This window comes from Chiloscyllium punctatum, chromosome 18 (assembly GCF_047496795.1).
Source record: "Chiloscyllium punctatum isolate Juve2018m chromosome 18, sChiPun1.3, whole genome shotgun sequence".
Taxonomy (NCBI): domain Eukaryota; kingdom Metazoa; phylum Chordata; class Chondrichthyes; order Orectolobiformes; family Hemiscylliidae; genus Chiloscyllium; species Chiloscyllium punctatum.
In genome coordinates this window covers 95,341,500-95,356,888 of record NC_092756.1, presented here as the reverse complement: position 1 = coordinate 95,356,888, position 15,389 = coordinate 95,341,500, and the positions used below count along the sequence as shown (strand labels likewise).

At 43.5% G+C, this 15,389-nt stretch overlaps 2 protein-coding genes across 2 annotated transcripts; both read left to right on the top strand.

Annotated features, from left to right (window-relative positions):
- The first annotated feature begins 3,930 nt into the window (after positions 1 to 3,930).
- Positions 3,931 to 6,760, top strand: LOC140489099 (ferritin heavy chain, oocyte isoform-like). The gene is made up of 4 exons (XM_072588337.1): positions 3,931 to 4,032; positions 5,509 to 5,655; positions 6,228 to 6,353; positions 6,614 to 6,760. The coding sequence occupies exons 1-4, from the start codon at positions 3,931 to 3,933 to the stop codon at positions 6,758 to 6,760; spliced, it is 522 nt and encodes a 173-aa protein (XP_072444438.1).
- Positions 6,761 to 12,543: 5,783 nt separating this feature from the next.
- On the top strand, positions 12,544 to 14,835 carry LOC140489098 (ferritin heavy chain, oocyte isoform-like). Its single transcript, XM_072588336.1, has 4 exons — positions 12,544 to 12,645; positions 13,559 to 13,705; positions 14,320 to 14,445; positions 14,689 to 14,835. The coding sequence occupies exons 1-4, from the start codon at positions 12,544 to 12,546 to the stop codon at positions 14,833 to 14,835; spliced, it is 522 nt and encodes a 173-aa protein (XP_072444437.1).
- The last annotated feature ends 554 nt before the right edge of the window (positions 14,836 to 15,389 follow it).

Below are 15,389 nucleotides of genomic sequence, written 5' to 3'. Positions count from 1 at the left end.
GCAACAGCCTCTAGTCAACAGTTTGAAATCTAATCCCAGTCCAAATGTTTGACACAACTGCTATACTCTGAGCAATTCTTTCAACTTTTTTAAAACTGAAGCAAAAAACTGGCTGCTGCAACTCAGGAAGAAGACCTGCTGGGAAAACTTGGGTTTGACAGTATGTGTGGTGTGAAATCAGTTGAGAACAGTTGCTAGACCTGAAATATTGATTTTTTTTTTCTCTTGCAATAGCTACTGTTTTCCAGCTATTTGGTTTGATGTTTAGATTCTGATTGGTTAAATCATCTAAAATTACTCCTCTTACAAGAATATAAAGATTGAATATCTTGCTTGGAGGTATACTAACTTTGACTGTTCTTGGATAAGCTATACTTGTTTATTTATGGTGGTTTTCCGAAGCTGGGAAATGGTTTCTCTCTTTTCCACGTTCTATGGTGGAGAATGAAGATTCTGGTTTTTGATTGGCATCAGTGTCTCTAGTCTAGTTGGCTAATAACTATACTCTGTGAGGAAATGCAACAGTGCCTACCTTAAACCCCCATGGGACAAATATAGCAATTCCCTCTTTTCTGCTCTTGCAATGCAGGGGTGTCAAATGCTGAAGGCAGCTCTAGGACCAGAGTAGCACTTGCAGGATTTTGTTCCAATTATTTTTCCTTTTAACTTGCATGAAATCAGCTCTCCTTCAACTCTACCCTGCATGGAGTGTGGAGTCACTGTGACATTGACTTATTTCTAGGGAAATCTAACAGGTGACTAGTACTGATCGGGTGCATCATAATCACAGCCCATGATAGAATAAGGGGGTCACTAAATAGCTCGGTTATGACTGCTCAATCATCATAAGGCTACACTGTTCATTTTTCTCAGACTGAACTGAGATATATGGGGCGGGTGGGTGTCTTTGGGGACTGGGGAGACAGTGTTTCCCATTTACATTGGAAATTCTATAAATGTCCGCTACAAATGTAAGCTTTAGTACTTAAAAGGCAATACTATTGGGATTGAAAATGCATAATGTGCTTTAGGTTGGCACGCACGGCTCGGTCAAATGTTCTTTTCCAATCTCCCAGTGTGCAAACTGAGAGAGTCCATTTTACAGGCTTGAGCAGGCTCTGAATGTTGATATTAGGAATGATGCTCCAAGTGATAAGGCTATCTATGGGTTTGGTTATGTTCATCAGTTCTCAGGTGGTGGTGGTTCCCTGTGTGCATTTTCATTTTGGGCTTGAATCTTTTAATTTGGAGGATGGATGTTATCAGCTTCAGTTTGGGGAAAGCCAAAGCAGCCATCTTTAATGATTTCATTGACAGGGAATTTCATGATCATTGCTGGGGAATTGGCTTGGGAGAGGGGCTGTCAGTCTTTATAATGGGGAGTGTACAAACAACACTCCACGATCGTGACACCCTCCACTTCAAAGCAACCCACTTCATTGGCACAATAGCCACCAACATTCATTCCTTCCACCCACTGACACTTAACTACTGCAAGGTGTACCATCTACCAAATGCTGTAGGAATTTGCCAACGTGTTCAAAACCCATGACCACTCCCATCTAGAAGGAAGAGGGCAAAGATACATAGCAACCCCACCCTTGCATGTTTGTCTCTGAGCCACTCACCATTTTGACTCGGAAAATATATTGTTGTGCTTCCCCTGTTGCTGAGTCAAAATCCTGGATTCCCTACCTCACACGATTGTGGGTCTACCTCTACCAAATGGACAACAGCAGCAATTCAAGAAGATAAATCATCACCACCTTGACAAGGGTAATTAAGGATGGGCAATAAATACTGGCCCAGCCAACAGCACCCTCAGCCAGGAAGTGAATTAAAACTAGCAAGATCTGATTACTTTCCCCAAGGGGAGGCACTGGGAGCCAAAACGTTTCATGAGATTTGTAAATGTTATCAATGAAGGGCCATCAATAAAATGATGACTCTACATCAGGTGACACATGACCATGAGAGCAGAATGTTGCAAAGTTTAATGGAGTGGACGAGACTGTCAGATACAGGACACTGAGGGGAAGTGTAAAGTGATCCACCTCTGACCAAGAAAGACAATTCACAGTGTTTTATAAAAGGTGACATCTTCTGCTTGTTATCAAAACTAATGATCAAAATGAAATTATTCAGACAATTGGATAGAAATGTGGTGAACAGATGTAAAAACACAAAACAAAGGAACTAATTTAATATTAGTCCTGATCTGAAAGAGGTTCAAATCCCTATGGATGGAGGTTCTTTGTAAAAGTGTCAAATTCTGGTTCAACCACATCTGGAGTGCTCAGTTCTGGTATTAATGGTGCTGCCCTGAATTTCTGAATGAACTCAGAGATAAAGAGCTGGTTAAATGACATCAACAGTTTGCCCACATTCCTCAGGGTAGAAAGTTAAGGGATGAGCATAATTGAAATGTTTATGGTGATAAATGGATTTGACAGAGTAGACAGAGGGGAACTGTTTCTTCACAATGGGGTCAAATCGAACTGAGGATGTGGAATGGGATTAGAATCTTCACATTAGAACTAAACTGTCCAGGATAATGTTCGGAATGGCTTCTTCACACGAAGGATAGTGAATGCACACACACATGCACAAGCACACAAAATTACAGCTCACAACACTGACACGGTGCTTCACAGAAGGTAGAGCCAGCTCAAGTGGCAAGGAAATGTTGATTTGTGATCTCCCTCCTGCTGTAGCCTTTACCCACCCCCGTGGTTAGCAGACAAATATCTTCTGCCTGGATGCATGGCCGTTGAGGATTTGATTTCCATTGCACTTTATCTGATCCTCCCCTCTGACCTTACCGTCCTGGGTGGCCCTGCCAGGAGGTGGAAACCTCTTGAGGTATCTCTTTCAGAATCAATGGGACACTCGAGGCCCTCCATCACAGCGAGGTGACAATCCACAGAAAGGTCAGTCAGGAGACAGAGGCAGGGAAACACTGTTCAGATGCAGATCATCCACAGAATTACAGAATTGTTATGGCACAGGAGGAGGCCATTCAGCCTGGTTGTTTTCTCATGAACCTGTCCAGAGATGTTATCAAAACCTCTGGAGCAGGTAGGGTCTGGCACTCAAACCTCCTGGCCCAGACAGAGGCACACTACCCCAGTGCTACAAGACCCGTACTACCCAGGTTATTGAAACATAAAATTAGAGAAAAAAGGAATGGGAGTCAGCTGTTCATCCTTCCACCATTCCATATGATTATGGCTGATCATCTAACTCAGTACCAAATTCCCATTCTCCATCCAACATTTTGATCCCTTTAGCCCTAAGAGCTGTACCTAACTCCTTCTTGGAAACATTCAATCTTTTAGTCTCAAATGTTTTCTGTGGCTGAGAATTCTACAGGCTCCCCACTCTCAGGGTGAAGACATTTCTCCTCATCTCAGTCCTAAACAGCTTATCCCGTGTCACTACACTATCCCCCCCCCACCCCCGACTCTGAACTCCCCGCCATTGAAAACTGCACATCTTTCTCTCCCATTTCCAACACAACAGGCTGAGAAACTGACTCCCCTTCTTCCTTGAGCCCCTCTTGCAGTTGGTCACAACAAACTTTATTTTAAAAGAATACTTGAAAACCTTTCCTCATCCAAATCTATTTCTTTCAAAAGGACACAAACTCACAGTGACCTGATTGAGATGCTGCTGAGTGACCTCCTGCTGTTCCAATGGCAGAAAATCATCCAGACCTGACTGTAATCTACACCTCTGATCAGCTCTGGTCCACACACCCACCCCCTCTCTCTCATTGGGGGGCCTATGTTCATGGGTGATTCCTGATTGGCTGTCAGGAATTGTCAATCATCATTGGTGATACCGCTCCCTGGCGGATAAATTCAAATGCCTCAGGAGTGAGGTATGGGTCTGTAGTTGTCTAGGTGATAGTGTGTAGGAATAGTGAAGATGGCCTCCCAAGTGTGTCAGAACTACCACAAGGACTGTGAGGATGCTGTTAACAAGCAGATCAACTTGGAGCTCTATTCCTCCTATGTTTACCTCTCCATGGTGAGGCTTGTGGTCTTGAAGGTTCTATTTTAAAGTTGTGACTGTGATATAACTGTCTGGAGCATCTAGGAATTTTCTTGGTCATATGCTTGAGCAAATTCAATATATTGAGATTGTTGTTGGGTTTTTTTTCCCCCTGGATGCACTTAACCCTGAAGCCCTGTTGTAATTTTAGAATTCTGTTAAATTATAACTGGCCTTTTGAGTGAGGGTCCCTAGTTTTATTGTAACTCTGCACAGTGTAACCACTGGCAATTACCCTCCTGACTGCAGAGGCTGGTGTTGTCTTAATTCTCTTTTAGTTTATAGTCTGTGTGGGATGTTGGTTTGGCCACTGTTTGAATTTTGTTCAATGCTGGTCTCCCTCCTATTGGAAAGATGTTGAAAAATATTTGAAAGGGTTCAGAAAAGATTTACAAAGATGTTATCTGTCTGGGATGGAGGATTTGAGCTATTGGGAGAGGCTGAACAGGCTGGGGCTGTTTTTACCTGGAGTGTTGGAGGCTGAGGGGTGACATCAGAAGTTGATAGAATCATGTGGGGCATGGATAGGATTGACAAAGCCACTTCACTGTGGTATGGAAGTCCAGAACTAGAGGACATAGGTTTAGGGTGAGAGGGGAAAGATGAGACCCAAGGGGCAACTTTTCCAATCTGGGTAGTATGCGTATGGAATGAGTTGCCAGAGGAAGTGGTGGAGGCTTGTACAATGGCAACATTTAACAACCATCTGGTGGGTATATAAATAGGAAGGGTTTGGAGGTATACGGGCAGGTGGGACTAGATTGGGTTGGGATATCTGGACGGCATAATGAGTTGGACCAATTTTTTACGTGCTGTACATCTGACTCCATAACAAATCTTTTTCAAAAACCTTTCTCTAAACCAAATGTATTGAATTTAAAAGCTGTCCAAATAATGAAGCTGTTGTCTTTTGTTGAAGATGAAGTGAGTTTACTTATTGTAAGGAAAGGTGGTTAAATGGTACTCTTTCACTTGAAATGTGAATGATCTAAAAATAGCACAGTCCAGATTCTATGCAGAGTCGATAGTAGGACAGTGTGGTTATTCAGGTGGGTGAGGTTGGTAATCGGGTAGCTGACTTAGATCTCTGCCTGTTAGTCATGTTCATGTCCTGTGTTTGTTGGTCAATGATCTCTAGCATCCAGTACTGAGCGGGAATGTTTCTAACCTGCAGTGCAGGGATGTCTAATGGTTGTCTCCAATAAGGATCTTCTCGGTAATCTGGCACACCAGCACACTGCCTCCCTAAGATACATGCCAGGGGTTGCAGTCAGTTTTTTTTTTAGATCCTCATTTCTGGGAGGTCAAAATGTCTGCTATTCTGATCACAATTGACAGATGACATTCTGCTTTTGTCACTCACTTCAATTAATTGGAAGGGAATTAAAATGGTGGATGGGTCACTTTCTGATTGTGCCAAGGATGAAAGTAATGCTTTCTTCCCACTTGCAGTCCTCTTACTTTGACCGGGATGATGTTGCCCTGCGTCACTTTGCTGAGTTCTTCAAGGAGCAGTCCCATGAGGAACGGGAACACGCTGAGAAACTGATGGAATTCCAGAATAAACGTGGAGGCCGAGTCCTCCTGCAGGATGTCAAGGTTAGCTTCTGTAAACTTTGGAGATTTGTGTTTTGTGTGAACTCCAATTGACTGGTATCACTCCAATCTGTTGAGCCTCAAGACTGAATAAATGCAATATGAATTGGAGATTGTATTGGAGAGAAATGCACTGAATTGGAGACTATTTTGCACTTGTGAAACAGCAATAGGCAATTGGGATGATCCAGAATACTGGATGGAGAGAATCATTCTCATGTAAGAATGATAAACTATATAACCTCCAGCTATCAATTCCAATGCCCCTCTACTGAGGTAAGAATGAGAGAATCCATAGGGGTGGAAGGTAGCAGCATCTCCTTTCTGCATCTCCAAGATGTTTCTAATGGGCTGACCAAAAGGGATAGAACAGTAAAGCAAGGAATTACATTTGGATTATACCTTTTCAAAATGTGCTTTCACAGTATGGTATGTTTCTAAATTTTAAGCTCTGGGAACAGTGACATCTCAAGGAGTCAGTAAAATCTAACTCTTTGGAATAATGGACTGATCTGATGTAGCCTGTGATCCACCTGTCTGAGATGAGCTGTTTATTTTCTCTCCTGACTTTCCTTGTTCCAGAGCAGGTTGAGTGGGGCAATGGTCTGGAGGCAATGCAGAGAGCTCTGCAGATGGAGAAGGATGTGAACCAGAGTCTGCTGGATCTGCACAAACTCTCCTCTGGCCACACAGACCCTCATGTGAGTTCTTCACTTTTTTTTTTCTCTCAACATTTGGCAGGAAATGATCTTTGTTTACTCATTGGTTGGGTGGTGGGTGGGTTCCAATTCTAATCTGCCTACCTCCAGCAGGCTGAAATCATAAGCTTTTCAACAGGCATCCCAGAGTGCAACTCTCCCCCTTCACAATGTGGTGGAAATTTCCCACATCTGTATTGGGACATCACTTTTTTCAGGTGCATGGTTTGTTCCTTGAGGCTAATCTTTGTCTCCTCTTCCAGCTGTGTGACTTCCTGGAGAGGCACTACTTGGATGAGCAAGTGAAGATGATCAAGAAGCTGGGAGATCACATCACCAACCTGAAGAGACTGGGAGCCCCTGAGAATGGCCTGGGAGAGTACCTGTTTGACAGGCTCACCCTGAGCTGAGTGGGATTCAAGGACTCCATTTGTTGGACATGGTGACTTCATTCTAGTGGATGACTTTGGTTGTGCTTTGCACAAAATTAAAATTGTGTTCACCATGGAACTGAGCACTATGTGTAACTACTTCGTTTCATTGGGTTCTTGGGGTTTTGATGTTTAACAGCTGATTATTAAATCCTTTTTTCTCAACCTTGTTTTGATGCTTGTCCCAATAATTTGTTCTGTTTTATTCGGCTGTGTAGAGGGATTTTTGGACTAAGTGAGCAATTCTCATCATTTGAAATTCCACAACAGCTTTAGCTTTTTGACTTGTAAGGAATACTCACTAATTGCCTGTGCTCACTGGAACAAGGTTACAGCAACAGCCTCTAGTCAATAGTTTGAAATCTAATCCCAGTCCAAATGTTTGATACAACTGCTATACTCTGAGCAATTCTTTCAACTTTTTTAAAACTGGAGCAAAAAAACTGGCTGCTGCAACTCAGGACGAAGACCTGCTGGGAAAACTTGGGTTTGGCAGTATGTGTGATGTGAAATCCGCTGAGAACAGTTGCTAGACCTGAAATATTGGGTTTTTTTTCTTGCAATAGCTACTGTTTTCCAGCACTTTGGTTTAATGTTTGGCGAAATCAAAATGTAATCATCTAAAATTACTCCTTTTACAGGTTGAATATCTTGCTTGGAGGTACACTACCTTTTCACTGTTCTTGGATAAGCTATACTTGATTACTTATATGGTGGTTTCCCAAGCTGGGAAATGGTTTCTCTCTTTTCCACGCTCCAGGCTGGAGAATGAAGATTCTGCTTTTGATTGGCATCAGTGTCTCTTGTCTACTTGACTAATAACTATCCTCTACATGAGGAAAGGCAACAGTTGCCTACCTTAACCAAGGTGGGCCAAATATAGCAATTCCCTTTTTACTGCTCTTGCAATCCAGGAGTGTCAAATACTGAAGGCAGCTGGAGCAAAGAAAGCTATAGGACCCGAGGTAGCATTTGCAGGCTATTGTTCCGATTATTTTTCCTTTTTAACTTACATGAAATCAGCTCTCCTTTAAGTATACTCTGCATGGAGTGTGGAGTCACATGTAGGTCACTGTGGCATTGACCTGTTTCTAGGGAAGTCTAACAGGTGACTAGTACTGATCGGGCATGGCATATTCACAGCCTATGATCGAATAAGGAGGTCACTAAACAACTCGGTAATGACTGCTCAATCATCATAAGGCTACACTGTTCATCTTTCTCAGATTGAACTGAGATAAATGGGGCAGGTGTGTGTCTTTGGGGACTGGGGAGACAGTATTTCCCATTTACAGTGGTAGCCTATAAATGTCTGCTACAAATGTAAGCTTTGGTGCTTTCCACGTCAATACTATTGGGATTGAAAATGCATAATGTGCTTTAAGTTTGCACGCACCACTCGGTCAAATGTTCTTTTCCAATTCCCCCAGTGTGCAAACTGAGAGAGTCCATTTTACAGGCTTGAGCAGGCTCTGAATGTTGATATTAGAAATGATGCTCCAAGTGATAAGGCTATCTATGGATTTGGTTATGTTCATCAGTTCTCAGGTGGTGGTGGTTCCCTGTGTGCATTTTGATTTTGGGCTTGAATCTTTTCATTTGGAGGATGGATGTTATCAGCTTCAGTTTGTGGATACTTGATTGCTATATGGTGATTTTCTCAAGCTGGGAAATGGTTTCTCTCTTATCCACGTTCCATGCTGGAGGAATGAAGATTCTGCTTCTGATTGTCATCAGTGTCTCTAGTCTACTTGGCTAATAACTATCCTCTATGTGAGGAAATGCAACAGTGCCTACCATGTCCCATGTGGGACAATTGTAACAATTTTTTTTTTACTGCTCTAACAATCCAGTGCTGTCAAATACTGAGAGCAGCTGTTGCGTCAGTTTGTGAAAAGCTAAAGCTGCCACCTGAATTATGGTGTTGACAGGGAATCACATGATCACAGGGGAGAGGTGGGGAATTGGCTTGGGGAGGGGGTGTCAAAGTCAGGATAGTGGGGAGTGTGCCAACAGCACTCAAGGAACTTGAGACCCTCCGGTTCAAAGCAGCCCCCTTGATTCATTCCTTCCATTCACTGATACTTAGCAACTGCAAGGTCTACCATCGATCAAATACTGTAGGAATTCACCAAAGCTCCTCAGACAAAATATTCCAAACCTATGACCACTCCCATCTAGAAGGACAAGGGCAGAAATACATTGTAACTCCACCCCTTACAAGTTCCCCTCTGAGCCACTTGCTGTTTTGACTTGGAACTATGTCACCGTTCTTCCCCTGTTGCTGAGTCAAAATCCTGGATTCCCTCCCAAACAGGATTGTGGGTCTACCTCCACCACATAGACAACAGCAGCAATTCAAGGCGGCAAATCATCACCACCACCTTGACAAGGGGCGTTAAGATTAGATTATCTACAGTATGGAAACAGGCCCTTGAGCCCAACAAATCCACACTAACTCTCTGAAGAGTAACCCACCCTCCTCTGACTAATGCACCTAACAACTATGGACAAGTTAGCATAGCCAATTCAGCTGGCCTGCACGTTTTTGTAATGTGGGAGGAAACCCGCACAGACAGTCACCCAAGGCTGGAATCGAACCGGTGTTCCCGGCACTATGAGGCAGCAGTGCTAGTCGCTGTGCTGTGGGCAATAAATACTGACCTAACCATCAGCACCCTCATCCTGTGAGTGAATTAAAAATTAGCAAGATCTGATTACTTTTCCCAAGGAGAGGCTCTTGGAAACAGCTTTTCATGAGATTTATCAATGTTATAGATGAAGGAATGAAGGGCCATCAATAAAATGATGACTCGACATCAGGTGACACATGACCATGAGAGCAGAATGTTCAAAGTTTAATGGAGTGGACGAGACTGTCAGATACAGGACACTGAGGGGAAGTGTAAAGTGATCCACTTCTGACCAAGAAAGATAATTCACAGTGTTTTATAAAAGGTGACATCTCCCTGCTGTGTCATCAAAACTAATGATCAAAATGAAAGTATTCAGACAAGTGGATAGAAATGTGGTAACAGATGTAAAAACACAAAGCAAAGGAATTAATTTAATTTTAGTCCTGATCTCAAAGAGGTTCTTTGTTCTTTTATAAGAGCTGGCAGGTCATGTTAAAATTGTACACGACATTGGTTCAGCCACATTTAGAATACTGTGTACAGTACTAGTAGCCACGTTACCAAAAGGATGTGGACGCTTCGGAGAGGGTGCAGAGAAGGTTTACGAGGAGGTTGCCTGGTATGGAAGGTGCGAGCTACGAAGAGAGGTTGAGTAGTGTCATAGAGATGTACAGCATGGAAACAGGCCCTTCTGTCCAACCCGTGCAGGCAGACCAGGTATCCCAACTCAATCTAGTTCCACCTGCCAGCACCTGGCCCATATCCCTCCAAACCCTTCCTATTCATATACCCATCCAAATACCTCTTAAATGTTGCAATTGTACCAGCCTCCACCACATCCTCTGGCAGATCATTCCATACACGTACCACCCTCTATGTGAAAACATTGCCCCTTAGGTTGCTTTTATATCTTTCCCCTCTCACCCTAAACCTATGCTCTCTAGTTCTGAATTCCCTGACAACAGGGAAAAGACTTTGTCTATTTATCCTATCCATGCCCCTCATAATTTTTGAAACGATGAAGGGTAATATCAGGGTAGATAGAGTTAAGTTTTTTTCTGAGGGTGAAGGATTCAATAACGAGAGGTCACGCTTTCAAGGTGAGGGGTGAAAGGTTTAAGGGGGATAAATGCGGCAAGTACTTTATACAGAGGGTGGTGGGTGTCTGGAGCGCGTTGCCAGCAGAGGGGGTAGAGGCAGGCACCGTAGATTCATTTAAGATGCGTCTGGACAGTTGCACAATTAAGTGGGGATCAGAGGGATACAGATGCTTAGGAACCAGGCGACAGGTTTAGACAGTAGATTTGGATCGGCTCAGGCTTGGAGGGCCTGTTCCTGGGCTGCAAATTTTCTTTGTTCTCTTTGTTCTTTTGAATCCTTCTGGATGGAGGTTCTTTGTAAAATTGTCAAACTCTGGTTCAACCACATCTGGAGTGCTCAGTTCAGGTATTAATGGTGCAGCCCTGAATTTCTGAATGAACTCCAAGATAAAGAGCTGGTTAAATGACATCAACAGTTTGCCCACATCCCTCAGGGTACAAGGTTAAGGAAGGAGTGCAATTGAAATTTTAATGAGGATGAATGGATTTGACAGAGAAGATACAGGGGAACTGTTTCTTCACAATGGATCAACTAAAACTGAGGATGTGGAATAGGATTATAGTCTTCAAATTAGATCTGAACTGTCCGGGATAACGTTAGGAATGGATGCTTCACAGGAAGGATAGTGGATGTGCGCACACACAGGCACAAACACACAAAAATACTGTTCACAGCACAGACACGGTACTTGACAGAAGGTAGGTACAGCTCAAGTGGCAAGGAAATGTTGACTGGGGATTTTCCTCCTGCTGCAGCCTTTACCCACCCCTGTGGATAGCAGACAAATACCTTCAGCCTGGATGGATGGCCGTTGAGGACTTGGTTTGCATCGCACTTTATCGGGATCCTCCCCTCTGACCTTACCATCCTGGGTGGTCCTGCCGGGAGGTGAAAACCTTTTGATGTATCGCTCTCAGACTCAATGGGACACTCGAGGCTCACCATCACAGCGAGGTGACAATCCACAGAAAGGTCAGTCAGGAGACAGAGGCAGGGAAACGCTGTTCAGATGCAGATCATCCACAGAATCACAGAACTGTTTTGGCACAGGAGGAGGCCATTTGGTCCATTGGACCTGCAACAGCTTTGGTTGTTTCCTTATGAACCTGTCCAGAGATGTTATCGGACACCTCTGGAGCAGGTAGGGTCTTGTACAGAGACCTCCTGGCCCAGACAAAGGGACACTACCCCTGTGCCACAAGACTCTCACTAAACAGGTTATTGAAACATAGAATGAGAGAAAAAAATGAATGGGAGTCGGCCATTCAGCCCTTCAGGCCTGCTCCACCATTCCATGTGATTGAAGCTGATCATCTAACTCAGTACCATCTCCCACTCCATCCCCATAAACCTTGATCCCTTTAGCCCTAAGAGCTGGACCGAACTCCATCCATAGTCTCAATGTTTTCTGTGGCAAAGAATCCCACAGCCTCCCCACTCTCTGGGTCAAGACATTTCTCCTCATCTTAGTCCTAAACAGTTTACCCCATGTCACGAGACTGTGCCCACCCCCGGGATTCTGGACTCCCCACCATTGAGAACATAGTCTCTGCCCCAACTTCTCCTGCTACAATTGCCTTGTCCTAGCACCAATCTCCCATTTCCAACACAAAAGGCTGAGAAACTGACTCCCCTTCTTCATTGAGCCCCTCTTTCAGTTGGTCACAACTTATTTTAAAAGAAAACTTGAAAACCTTTCCTAATCCAAACTTATTTCTTTCAAAAGGACACAATCTCACAGTGACCTGATTGAGATTCTGCTGAGTGACCTCCTGCTGTTCCAATCACAGAATAATCATCCAGACCTGATTCTAATCTACACCTCTGATCAGCTCTGGTTAACACATCCCTACTCTCTCATTGGGGCCTATGTTCATGGGGGATTCCTGATTGGGTGTCAGGAATTGTCAATCATCATTGGTGATACTGCTCCCTGGATGTTCCCTGGGGGATGAATACAAGAGTTTATGGGAGTGAGATTCAGGTCTGTAGTTATCTCAGTGATAGTGAGCAGGAATAGTGAAGATGGCCGCCCAAGTGTGTCAGAACTACCACAAGGACTGTGAGGATGCTGTTAACAAGCAGATCAACCTGGAGCTCTATTCCTCCTATGTTTATCTCTCCATGGTGAGGCTTGTGGGCTTCAAGGTTCTGTTTTAAAGTTAAGACTGTGATGTAACTATATGGAGTATCTAAGAATTTCCTTGGTCATATGTCTGAGCAAATTGTATGTTGAGACAGTTGTCCTTGTCCCCTTCCCTGGACATACTTGACCCTGAAACCCTGTTTAGGATGGCCCTAAAAATATAACCCTCCTTTGGGTGAGGGTCCCCAGTTTATTGTAACTCTGCACAGTGTAACCACTGGCAATTACCCTCCTGACTGCAGAGGCTGGTGATGTCTTAATTCTCTTTAGCTGGTTATGACAACTTTATTGAAAAACTTTCTCTTAACAAAATGTATTAATTTTAAAAGTTGTCCTAATAAAGCTATTTCTGTTGAAGTTTCATAACTTTGAATGAGGAAAGGTGGTTAAATGGCACACTTTCACACATTGAAATGTGAATGATTTACAAAATAGCACAGTCAAAATTCTGTGCAGAGTGGATACTCATTCAGATGGGTGAGCTTGGTAATGAGAGAGCTGACTGAGACTTCACATGTTAATCAATATGTTCATGTCCTGAGTTTCAGTTGGTGAATGACCTCACCAGCTTCCAGCATTGAGCATGAATGTTTCTAAACTGCAGTGCAGGGATGTCTAATGGCTGTCCTCAACTGGGACCTTCACAGTCCTGTGCCACACTAGCACACTGCCTCCTTAAGATACAGGCTAGGGGTTGCAGTTGGGTTTTTTTGATCTTCAGTTCAGGGAGATCCCAATGTCTGTTATTTGGGCCAAAAGTCACAGGAGATGACTTTCTGCTTTTGTCACTAACTTCAATTAATTGGAAGGGAATTGAAATGGTGGGATGGGTCACTTTCTGATTGAACCGTGGATGAGATTGAGACTTGTTTCCCACTTTATCTCCACTTGCAGTCCTCTTACTTTGACCGGGATGATGTTGCCCTGCGTCACTTTGCTGAGTTCTTCAAGGAGCAGTCCCATGAGGAACAGGAACACGCTGAGAAACTGATGGAATTCCAGAATAAACGTGGAGGCCGAGTCCTCCTGCAGGATGTCAAGGTTGGCTTCTGTAAACCTTTTGAAGGTTTATTTTGTGTGAATGCAAATTGATTGGTATCATGCAAACTGTTTATTGTCTCCAGATTTGAATAAATTCTTCACCAAAACCATGCATTGAATTAAAAAAAACAACTAGTTAACACTTGTGAAACAGCAATAGACAATTGGGATGATCCAGAATACTGGAAGGAGAGCAACATTCCCATGTAAGAATGATCCACTATATAACCTCAGATGTCAATTCCAACACCCCTAGTAATCTAAGGTAAGAATGGGAGAATCCATAGGGGTGGAAGGTAGCTGCATCTCCAAGATGTTTCTAATGGGCTGGTCAAAAGGATCGAAAGGGATAGAACAGTACAGCAAGGAATTACCACCATTGGTGCATATTTTTAGATACATTTGGATTATAGTATCTTAACAGTTTTACAGTAGGATCTTCTAAAATGTCTTCAGCTCAAGGAACAGTGAAAACTAAAGGGGTCAGTAAAACAATTGGCCTGAAATCCAACTCTTGCAATGTTTGGTGGAATACTGAACTGATCAGATGTAGCCTGTGATCCATCTGTCTGAGATGAGCTGTTTATTTTCTCTCCTGACTTCCCTTGTTCCAGAAGCCAGAGCAGGATGAGTGGGGCAATGGTCTGGAGGCAATGCAGAGAGCTCTGCAGATGGAGAAGGATGTGAACCAGAGTCTGCTGGATCTGCACAAACTCTCCTCTGGCCACACTGACCCTCATGTGAGTTTCATATTTTTCTCTCCAAAAGTTTGGAAGGAAATCTGTTTGTTTACTCCCTGGGGGGGCAATTCCAATTCGAATCTCCCTGCCTCCTGCGGCTGAAATCCAGAAGTTTTTCAGAAGCCATCCCTGATTGTCCCCCTCCCTCCCCACAATGTGGTGCTGATGGTCACGTCTGTAATGGGATGTCACATTCAGGTGCATGGTTTATTCCTTGAGGCTAATCTTTGTCTCCTCTTCCAGCTGTGTGACTTCCTGGAGAGACACTACTTGGATGAGCAAGTGAAGATGATCAAGAAGCTGGGAGATCACATCACCAACCTGAAGAGACTGGGAGCCCCTGAGAATGGCCTGGGAGAGTACCTGTTTGACAGGCTCACCCTGAGCTGAGTGGGATTCAAGGACCCCATTTGTTGGACATGGTGACTTCATTCTAGTGGATGACTTTGGTTGTGCTCTGTACAAAATTAAAATAGTGTTCACCATGGAACGGAGTACTGTGTGTAACTACTTCGTTTCATTGGGTTCTTGGGGTTTTGATGTTTAACAGCTGATTATTAAATCCTTTTCTCTCAACCTTGTTTCGATGATTGTCCCAATAATTTGTTCTGTTTTATTTCTGTGTAGAGGGATTTTTGGACAAAGTGAGCAATTCTCATCATTGGAAATTCCACAACAGCTTAAGCTTTTTGACTTGTAAGGAATACTCACTATCTGCCTGTACTCACTAGAACAAGGTTACAGCAACAGCCTCTAGTCAACAGTTCGAAATCTAATCCCAGTCTAAATGTTTGATACAACTGCTAGACTCTGAGCTATTCTTTCAACTTTTTTGAGACTGAAGCAAAAAACTGGCTGCTACAACTCAGGACGAAGACCTGCTGGGAAATCTTGGCTTTGGCAGTATGGATGGAGTGAAATCAGTTGAGAACAGTTGCTAGACC